The 11037-nt window shown below is 44.5% G+C and overlaps 1 protein-coding gene across 1 annotated transcript; it reads left to right on the forward strand.

Annotated features, from left to right (window-relative positions):
• Positions 1-439: 439 nt before the first annotated feature.
• On the forward strand, positions 440-1894 carry CLDN17 (claudin 17). Its single transcript, XM_066259564.1, has one exon. The coding sequence runs from the start codon at positions 673-675 to the stop codon at positions 1345-1347; it is 675 nt and encodes a 224-aa protein (XP_066115661.1). The 5' UTR covers positions 440-672; the 3' UTR covers positions 1348-1894.
• Positions 1895-11037: the final 9143 nt, after the last annotated feature.

Raw genomic sequence — 11037 nt, forward strand, 5'->3', positions numbered from 1 at the left:
TGAACGGTGAAACTTGAATTTCTTGCTTAGGATCCCTCCTTTTATAAAGTGCCACTGGTTTTATTACAAGTCTCAAAGCCCATCCCGAAACACGCCTCCACATCCAGAAGTCCGAATGGCACCCAGAATTGATTCATTACAATAAAGAAAGGTGGCATAGGAGAGAGTAATGGATTGTCTAGAATCCAAAGTGTTCTCCAATTGCTCTGCCAAGCACTGTCAAGGTTTTGGCATTGTGTTAGTTGTGGCTTAACCCATGTATTTATGCTTTTCTATCAGAGGAATTGTTAGACAGGAAGTTTTCAGTTGAGTAATTAACATTCCACAGCGGAAGCTTTGACACTAATTACAGTGTTGCTAGGACAATAATGAGAAATACTAAAGCCAAATCCAGTCTTTCTTGACACACCTCTGGTTACATTCTTATTGGCTAGGAAACAATTCCATGTGACGAGGGGACAGTCCACTCAGAAACAGATGTGTGTGGGCAAAGGCAGCACCACAGATGGCAGGGACTGCTGCTTGGCCAAGTTCGGTTGCTGCTCATCCAGACTAAATGTGATGGGAAGCCACCGTGAACAACACTGTCAGAGACTCCTATAGATTCCGAGGCCAACACCGTCGGGATCTTAAGCAGTTTCCAGATTGGACCAAGTCTTCAACACTGAGGCGATGGCGTTTTATCCCCTACAAATTGCTGGACTGGTTCTTGGGTTTCTCGGCTTGGTCGGGACGCTTGCCACCACTCTCCTGCCTCAGTGGCGAGTGTCAGCTTTTGTTGGCAGCAACATTATTGTCTTTGAAAGGCTCTGGGAAGGGCTGTGGATGAACTGCATCCGACAAGCCAAGGTCACGCTGCAGTGCAAGTTCTACAGCTCCCTGCTGGCTCTCCCGCCTGTCCTCGAGGCTGCCCGGGCCCTCATGTGTGTCGCTGTGGCTCTCTCCCTGGTTGCCCTGCTCGTTGGTATCTGTGGCATGAGGCAGGTCCAGTGCACTGGCTCGAACGAGAGAACCAAGGCATACCTTCTGGGGACATCTGGGGTTCTCTTCATCTTAACAGGCATCTTCATCCTGATCCCAGTGTCCTGGACGGCCAACATCATCATCAGGGACTTCCACAACCCAGCCATCCACGTAGGTCAGAAGCGAGAGCTGGGGGCAGCTCTGTTCCTGGGCTGGGCGAGCACTGCCCTTCTCTTCATTGGAGGGGGTCTGCTCTGCGGGTTCTGCTGTTGTAACCGGAAGGAGCAAAGACACAGATACCCAAACCCTGGGTACCGTGTGCCATACACAGGCAAGCAGAAAAACGTGACGATGCAAAGAAAGACCTCGACCAGTTATGTGTAATGCCTGCCATGCTCCAATGGGGAACTGCGGTCAGTGTTGCTTTACAGAATCCTGCCCAGAACTGTAAGTACATCAGGAGGAGGATTTGCTTTGTGACTGCATTTACACAGTCTACAAAGGGCACACAGACAACAGCATCACCTGTGGTCGGAATGGCACTGACTGGCTTTGGACACTGACATTGTGTAATAAACGTATTTACCATTTCTGGACTCAAGTAAGCTCTTCTCCAGTGTGTGTGGTCTAACCTCAAGTAGATCCACAATCTTAGTAAAATGATAAGATTTCTCTTTTTTTGACAACTATGTAGTCTATTGCAATTAACAATGCATAGCAATAAAACATAACCTATGTTATTTTTAACTCATATTACTTCTCATACTAAAAACTAAAATGATGGATTTTTTTCTTTTTTAAACAATTAACCTGAAAAATAATAGATATAAAATCAGGATTTTGATTGAATTTATCAAAATATGGAAATGCCTATCCAATGAAAAGATGTGTTAATCTTTTCAGGAACTCAAATGCATTAGCAGTCAAACACTGTTAGGGGGGAAAAAGGGAACCCTGATTTATTTTAGGAAACTTAAGAAGTTGGGTTTTAAAGCATCTAATGTATCCAGTTAACCTTGCTCAGAGTCATGGATTCATGACCTGTTGTTTTCACCTACAAGCCAGCAGACGTGTCTGTCTTGATAAGGAAGGCACATATCAGTGGGAGGCTGCAAACACCTGGTTCTCATCCAGAGGGAACACAATACCACTCAGGGAGCCGAGGTTTGGTGTAGAAGCGAGTGGTTTCTGTTCCTTGTCTTATTCGTTAGTCATCATACAGGTCTACACACACCATGTCACACGAGGAATTGAGGTAATGATTCAGGCTATTAATCAGGCTGAAATAAATACCTTCTTTTTATTCTCTAATAAAGAAACAGGTATGACTAAAACATTTTGTTTTACTTGAATTATACGGGCTATTTTTCTCAGTGTTCTGCCTCCCATGTACACAAGCCAGTATCAGGGTTAAATGTGTATGTGTGTTAGGGGGGCGGGCTGCGAGGGTTTGTGGGGTTGCTTCTGAATAACTCCCATATGCTGTGAGCCAATCAATGATTGAATATCCAATTTTAACTTCAAATATCGTGTTCGTTTTGTAATAAAAATGAATTTAATTTACAGTACATAATCGCAATGAGCAGATTAAATGTGTGTACCCAATATTTATGGCATGTCCATCTTTTATTACAATAAAATAACATAGTTACCAATTTTCAATAATGTTGATTGAACTGTGGGGATCAAATTAAGAATGAATTTCTGTCTCCTAAAGAGCATCTAGTAGTAATGCTGAAACTTGAAATCAGAAACAAGGTAAGGCCGGATATCAGCAGTAAACATTCACTCCATCCCACAAATCTCTAGCAAGGCTTCAGTGAGTCAAGCCCTTAATCCTATAAAATCAAATTAAAACCATTAGTGGTGTATGAAAGTCTACAAAGAAATTAAATGTAAATTATCTTTAAGAACAACTGATTTATTTTCTTTCTAAGATTGTTTTCTTTTTCATACTTAATTCCTAAAGGTCTAAACATTGGGTGTGTGTTGAAGTCATTTATCTTAGACGGCAAATAAGTAAGACATCAGACAAATGAGATGTTATGCTTAAGTTGTCATGAAATCATTTGTCTCGCCCTTTGCCGCACTGGACGAGGTAATTAGCCTTGCAGGACGGGCTTCCATGTCTAAGCAAGGCATGCTGCCCTGCTGGCCAGAGGGACAGAGAGTCAAAGTCCAAACACCTGGCGGGGTCCCAGAACTGCTGGAGACAACATTAGTGACTGAGTGTGGGGCAAAGTTTCCAGAACTAAGAATTCCTGGGCATGCTCTTTCATTAATCAAGGTGTGCTTCGGGAAAAACGACATCTTCCCCTCTCTGCCACAGTGTGGTCCCTATTACACCACAAAGAAATGTTAATGATTTTTGAATACATTTCAAGACGCGTTATGGTTGTAGATCTCATACCACAAACCCCGCTGTGTAAGAAATGCATCTCTCTTTTCTAAAATGTAGCTTAAATTCAACTTCTTGGGTATTGCACACATAATACATGGTTTTGGGGGTCTTATGCAGAGGTAAGCAACGTGTGTGGTTGTGGGTTCAGGGGATCAGTCCATGATCATCAGTCTATATGGGTTATTGAGAAAATATCTACTGGAAAAGGTTTTTCTCACATCAGCCCAGCCCTGCATTCTCAGCCAAGAAGCTGAGAGAGCCTAATCTCGGGAGGGCAGCCACAGGAGAAGCAGGAAGCAGCACGAGGAGCATCGAGGTGACAGGAGAGACCAGGACTGAGACTGTCTGCACCCTTGTCTTCCCAGCGACTGCGCACAGGTGGGAGCAGCGGACTGTGAAGAGGCTCATGGGAAAACTGGCTCGTGTGAAATGCGGTGTTGGAGGAGAGCTCCATGGACACCCTCGACCACCAGAGAGTGGGTCCCAGAGCAAACAAAGCCTCAAACATCACTCAGGCAAAGCTGACAGCTCTGACACTGTCCTACTTTAGACATGTCATGAGGACTCAGGGCTCTCTGGGAAAGACAAGACGCTGGGAGAACAGAAGGCAGCGGGAAAACAGATGAAACAATCAAACTTAGAAGTTTAAAGACAGTTTTGGGTTTTGTTTTTTTGTTTTTTTTTTATCTGAAAGCCCTAAGTTCTGAGAAGCTCTTGGGCAAAGAAGAAAATGGCTATCAGAACCACGTTCTCCCCACCTGCTGGATTATAAAAGGATTTCTTTGGACAAAGCTAAAATAAAAACAAGTGGAGTTCAGAGGGTCAGCCAGATATTCATGTGTTCCAGGGAAGGACACTGAGGAATGGGGCCCAGAGCAATGACAAGTCTCAGATGGGCACGAGACCTTAAGGGCAGAGATGACCTGTGCCCTAACCAAGGGAGGCCAAGGAAGTTGACCGTTTCTCTCGAGCCCTCACAGTGCTGAGAGATAAGAACAATCCCTTCGTGTATATAGTTTAACAGGCCAAGAGCTGATCTTACCTGGTTTCCCACAGCCAGAACCCACAGGAGCAATTCCTGCTCACCCAATGGTGACACAGACTACTCCGAGTTCAGTCTTTGGGACTAAGTGAGAACACAGCAAGAACAGCCCATGATGGACCAGGGAGCCTGTCCAGGGTCTGCTCATCCTCAGATCCTCTCCTTGCCCTCCCTCAACCCTAATCAGTATCCTAAGGTGGTGAATTCCTGTGGGCTGTGCAGGGGCATGCCAAGGGTGGGCAGTGGGAGCAACCGCACCAGGTCTACGCAGTAAGAGGCAACTCTATCTGTAGAGAATTATAAAATGATAACAAAACAAGCTCAGTATTGGGTTTGTTTATTATCTTCACATGCTGGTCTTTCAAAGCAATGTCAGTGATAAAGTATATTCCTGCTGGAAAAAAAAAATGTATCCAAGTCCTGAGCCATCACTATAGTTATTGTTTAGCTAGATAAATAATAACAATAAATTGATGACAGATAGACATATAGATGGTATGTAGTGATATAGATGGTAGACATACAAATAGATGACGGTTAGATGATGGATAGACAGATGATGACTAGATAGATAAGATGATAGAGATAGATAATAGATAGATAGATTGATAGATTGATAGATAGATAATAGATAGATAGATAGATAGATAGATAGATAGATAGATAGTTATCTGTGCTAAAGTGGACCCTAACACATGGCCACATACATGTATTTGTTTCAAGAGTAAATGAGGGAGATTTTCCCTGGACTCAGATTCAGTAAGGCATGATTTTCTAATCATCACTCCCCAGTTACTGTGTCATTATTCTAACTTATTAACACAACAAAAACTCCTGGTTCCCATACACAGCAGCACTGAGGAAACTCCAGCCCTGTCTTTGCCATGACAGTGTCTCTGTCCTCGAAGCTGGAAGCCCTGCATGCCAGCCACCTGGATGAGTCTAGCCTGCTCTGGACTTGCTGGGATGGCTCCCAAGTGGTGCTATGAAGAAGACAGTGTCTGTCAGAGGGTCAGTAATCAAAACGTGCTCATTTGAGGCTTATAACTGAAGACAAGTTCTCTTACAGAAGAGTGGGGTAGTGAAGGGAAGAGTTTGTGTGCAGAGTCAGATGTGCTGGGCGGACCGGGAAGGCTATCTTCCTGGGTCTCTGATTGGAGGCCCCGGTGACAGATTCCAAGGCAGGACGGTGCTCTGTGAGAGCGGCCTCCAGATGTGACTCTGTCTTCTCCCCATAGGTCCAGCCTCTGCCAAATGAAACTCATCTCCTGAGTCCAACAACCCTGCTTTTCTTCCTGGTCCTCCCCATCTTCAGGGGAGTCACAGCTTCATGTCCTGGATGGAGGGCCACATCTGAGAGGCATCACAGTCCTCCACGTGGTTTCCTTACTCTCCCCACAAACTGAGTAGTAAAGTCTATTTAATTTCACTGACTGTGAATATTTAGGATGATTTTGTTTCCCTGGTTGAATCTGACGAATACAACTGGAAATCATCCTAAAACAGGAGTGTCTCAGTAGAGTCCAAGGTGAATGCCTGAAGGCCTTCAATATCAGATCAATGACTCGGCTTCCGTGAGCCCAAGAATTTGGGTACAGCCCTGGGGAAACCAGACACCCTCCCTGACTGCGACTGTGTATTCCATAGGGGCATGGAACAAAAATTAAGTTCTATTTTTAAAAATATTTAACATTTGCTCAGGGAAATACCTGGCCCGTAGGAGATGGCAAGTGTTTGACACAGAAAGAATAATAAGGATGAACCAATGAAGGGAAACAGTAATAAACCATAATGTATAAAGTGACTTATCTAGGAATCATTGGAAGTTTAATTCCTAGATGGGTCGAGAGGAGTTTTGTGTTTTGGGTGCTTGTAGCAGAGTAATTTCCAGGACAGCATTTGTGCAGTGACTGCCCAGGGAAAAATTGCTGCAAAGCAGGACATGAGGGAAAGACCTTTAAGACAGGAGACAGGTGCAGAGCTTCAGTTTGAGCTGCCACTTAGTAAAGCTCAGCATTTGCTGGCAGAATGACTAATGAAATAGTAAGTAGCAGATCATACAACGGGTCTGACCACCGCCAAACGCCCCAAACCATCACTACAGTGAAGAGGTCCCTGACCTTTTCCCTGTGGTCAGGCTCCCTGTGGGAGAATGGATGGGCAAATGCCCACCCCAACCCCCCAACTCTGAATAACAAGGTTGGTTCTGAACAAGGTGATGCAGAAGAGAATCTGTGAAGCAGGTTTTGAGAATGCAGCCAGGTAGGATTTACCAAGGAGAGCTGCCCATACGGAGGACAGCTGACGACACAGGGCACTGCTAGGACACAGTGTGGAGACCCGTGGGGAAGTGGTCAGCCATGGTGCAAAGGGATGCAAGAACATCACCAGGGACAGAAGTGGACAAGAGGGCACGTTCAGATTTACCCCAAGGAAAGTCCTTAGAGCTCTGGCATTTCATGGAAGACGAATATTCTCAGAAGCCCTGGAAACACCCCATGCTATTTACAAAGACCCTCCCGTGCTCTCTCACCGCTGACGTGCAGCTGAAAGGGTCCCAGAAGGAACGGAGGCCAGGACAGGTGAGCCTCTGGCTAACCCCTCTGCACCTCCGCCTGCTCTGGCTCACACCACGTGCTACAGGGAAATTCTGCAGGCTCAAATCTGCCTGCCCTGGACACACGTGCCCTCCTACCTACCCCTCCCGTGGCCTCCCCTCTTCTTCCCGCCTCCCCTCCCCCCTCACCTTGACCTGAGGTCAAGCACTGCCTGAGCACTGAGACTGCCAACTTACTGTTTCAGTAAGTTCATTATTTTCCTTTTAAAAAACCTCTCCTGGTTTCATTATTTTTCTTGAATTATTGCTGAAAACTCGCTTGTTCAGGGTTTCTAAATACACTGCATTTCTCTTCCTTCCCTGGGTTCTTCACACCTCTACCTCCTTGAGAACTCAGGTAGTCCTGTTGTTTCAACTGCTCGTAAATGGCAAATGGTTCAGCAGGAAGAAAATGCTGAGCCAGGAGTTCTGAGTTCAAGACCTGCCTCTTCCATACAAATTGAGCCTCAGTTTCCCACCTACATAACATGGAGAGTAAATAGCATTTTTTTAGCATGTACTATGTGCTTACACTTAGACTGAAGACATATTTATTTAAATTTAATTTCTCTTATTTTTCTTTTACAGGTTTAAAATAAACCTGGCATACGCAGAGGTTACATAACCTTTCCAAGGACACAGCAAGGTCACTGTCCTTCACCCCAGCCCAAAACCAATGTGTCTTGAAAGACTGATTTCTTCTGTGTGTTTCGCCCACTCCTAGCCTCCTAGCCCCACCCCCCACGCAGGGAAGATAATAACCACCCTCCACCTGGAAGGGCCACTTCGCAAGAAAATGAGGCAATGCCCGCGAAAGCGTTTTAATCATAAAGCATTATGTAAATGTAATACATAATTACTGTTATTATCTCCCAGCAGTCCAAGTCCTCAGCTCCTTTATAGTTCGCCCGCTTTCTCTGCCCATGAAGCAATTCACTTTTTATGTCCTGTTGGCCTTAAAGTTGGGCAAAAAAAAAAAAAATAATAATCATACTTATTATGCTTCCCTGAGTTTCACACTTCACCACTTTTCCTTTACCTTCATGAGCGTCACAGCTCACCGTGCCCCCTAAGACACCAATGGCCATGACGATGTGTTTTAATTCCTACTTTCCTGGAGTGAGAGTTAATAGCACTCTCCTTTCTCTTCTCTTAAAAACCCCAGTTTGGATGATCTTTGATGCTTTCTGCTGTGGTCACTATTTTCTCTGTTCTTGCTCACTGTGCTCCAGAACATTACTGAATACCTGACCCTTCTCCGTTTATCCTCATTAACGTTCACCCCGATTGCCCGGTGCCCAGTTTACCTAGATAGACCTTCTGCCCTCTGCGCACCTGGTGAATTCCTCCCTCCCGTAGTTCCTGCCCACAGAGGACGGACCTCACCTCCAACCACAGGCATTTAGAATTCCTGATGCTGAACTTTATTTTCTATTTTCAGTTATCCCCTTTTTTCTTTATCTCTCTCAGCTTTCTCTCTACCACAGTGAATTCTTACTCAACATACATATGCCCGGGTTCAACCTGTCCCATATTTCATTAATCAAGGATGGACAGAGATATGACTTGGGATGGGGGGGGGGAACAACACAATGCAGTGTACACATGATGTATTCTGGAATTGTACATCTGAAACCTGCATACTTATGTTCATCAGTTTCACAAAAAGACAAATTCAATGAAAAAAAAAATGACATGTTTGTTCCAAATCCAGACCAGACTCAGTTACTTCTCTAAGCCTGGTCTCCACGTCCTCTCCTCCATCGCTGCTTCACTAGCTTGAGCATGGACATCGATACTTGGCAGTTGTTTCCATGAGGAGATGGAATCTACTCCCCCAGCCCTGGAGTCAGGTCCAGCCTCGGGACTTGCTCTCGCTAACAGGGTGCAATGTGGAAGTGACCTTGTAAAGTTCCGAGACCGGACATCACACGACTTGCAGTTTTCAGTCTGGCTCCCGTGGGATGCTCCTACGAAGCCCATCCCAGCAGAGAATGAGAAGTCTGTAGTGAGAGGAGCCCAGCCTTCTGAGACATCACACTAACTCCAGCAGCCCCAGTGGCAGTCCTGACATCTGAGTGAGCCCCACTGGACCATGGGGAGCAGAGAAGGCCCATTCCAGTGGAGGGCACCTCGAATTTTTGCATCGTAGAATTGTAGTCAAGAGACATTTGAAACAATCAAACAACACTTACTTTACTTCATCTCACTCACTTCTTTAATAATAGTATAGATGTATTAATATGATTTGTTTTCTACATTTCCTATTCATATTAACGGAAAGCTTTGACATTTTTAAGGGTATGCAAGTGCCTTTTATAAATGACTTCACTTTAGTTTTCACACCAACCCTGCGAGGAAGGTGTCAGCACCCATCACTAAGGATGATAAGGAGCTTAAACTTTCCCCATCCCTAATTAATGTAGATCAGAATTGAAGTCACTCATTTTGTCGTTTCAACAACGCATGCCATAAACATGTCTACCTTAGGTACAATGAGAACTGTAAGGTCCCCTAAAGCAGAGAGTAGGAAGTCACTCTAAAAAATGAGCAAATAAACAGAATAAATCACAGAAACAGAAAAATATGATGCAACCTGTGACAACTGCATCGGAGAAGCAAAGTGCTGAGAAAGTGCCGAGGGGGGACGTGAGAGGCGACTGTGGGGAAGCAGAGAGCGCTCGTGGCGGGGACAAGTGGAGACAGGACTATGGAAGAACTGGTGGGGCCAGTAGAGAGGAAGGTGAAAAAGATGGCCCTGTAGAAATATTCTAGGTGTGTCCAGGGAAATGGAGTCGAAACACAGGCAAATGCAGCAGGGAGTTGTCTGAGGTACATTGAAAAAAGTTGAGTGTCCAGAAGACAGGTGACCTTGGAACCTAGGGTATAGAGTTCTTCTGTTCTGTAATCTCTCAAAGGAATTCACATATTTGTCCTTAGCCTTCTCTGTCTTATTTTGACTAACATAATGCCTGTCTACCTCATTAATTAGTAGGCTCATCCAAATCATCAATGCAGAACAAGCACGTACTGTTCCAGGAACTTGGTTAGATGTTGTGAGACATCTATAAAGAAAATGACCAAGACAGTTATGTCCCTTAGCAGATCTCAGAGTATAAAAATATCAATGATAAAGGTTGTGACTTTCATTTTAGAACAATTTTCTGGATGTAATATTCTCAAAGAATCTTGCTGGGCAGCTCAGTGGGAGGCAAGAAGGAACACTCACTAGGAGACTCCATTGACTGATGTAATAATTACACATGACACTTGTCTCATATGGTCCACTACAATGAGTTTTCTCACATCTTGACATTCTTGTATCCCAGATATTTTAGTGATGGTTGTCAACAAAGGATGTGTGACGGTTAACTTGACATGTCAACTTGTGTCACAGGGTTCCCAGATATTTGGCTCACCTTGTTTCTGAGTGTGTCTGCAGAGGGTTTCTGGATGAGATTAGCATTTTAATTGGTGGATGTAGAAAAAAAGTACATTGATCTCCCCAGTGTGGATGGATATTATCCAATCCACTGAGGGCCCAGTGCAAACAAAATGTGGAAAAAGGAAGAACGTCTGTCTCTCTCTATCTCTCTCTCTCTCTCTCTCTCTCTCTCTCTCTTATTTTCTTCTTGACTGATTGAGCTGAGACATAGGTCTTACACTACCAGCATCCTGGCTCTCAGGCCTTTGGACATAGACAGAATTATACCACTGGTTTCCCCGGGTCTCTGGCTTGCAGATGGCAGATTGGGGGACTTGTCATCTTCCATAATCACCTGAGTCAATTCCTTATAATACATTTCTCTAGGGCTCTAATGGCCTCACATCTACATGAGAGATACATGATCTAGAGGAGAGATAGATAGATATGAGAAATATACATTGATATAACATAGGCTTAGGACAGGGAACTGTGAGTCATTTAGATTGCACTAGATCTAGAAATTACTAGACAGATCTTCATCTCTAGTTGCTGATTCATAGGATCTGTGGGTCCTCAGAGGAATGCCAAGCACCTGTGGGCTAGTGAGC

The sequence above is a fragment of the Saccopteryx bilineata genome, chromosome 2 (assembly GCF_036850765.1).
Source record: "Saccopteryx bilineata isolate mSacBil1 chromosome 2, mSacBil1_pri_phased_curated, whole genome shotgun sequence".
In the NCBI taxonomy this organism is placed as follows: Eukaryota; Metazoa; Chordata; class Mammalia; order Chiroptera; family Emballonuridae; genus Saccopteryx; species Saccopteryx bilineata.

Coding starts and splice junctions, on each gene's coding strand:
- CLDN17 (XM_066259564.1), top strand. CDS start 673: ATGGCGTTTTATCCCCTACAAATTGCTGGACTGGTTCTTGGGTTTCTC.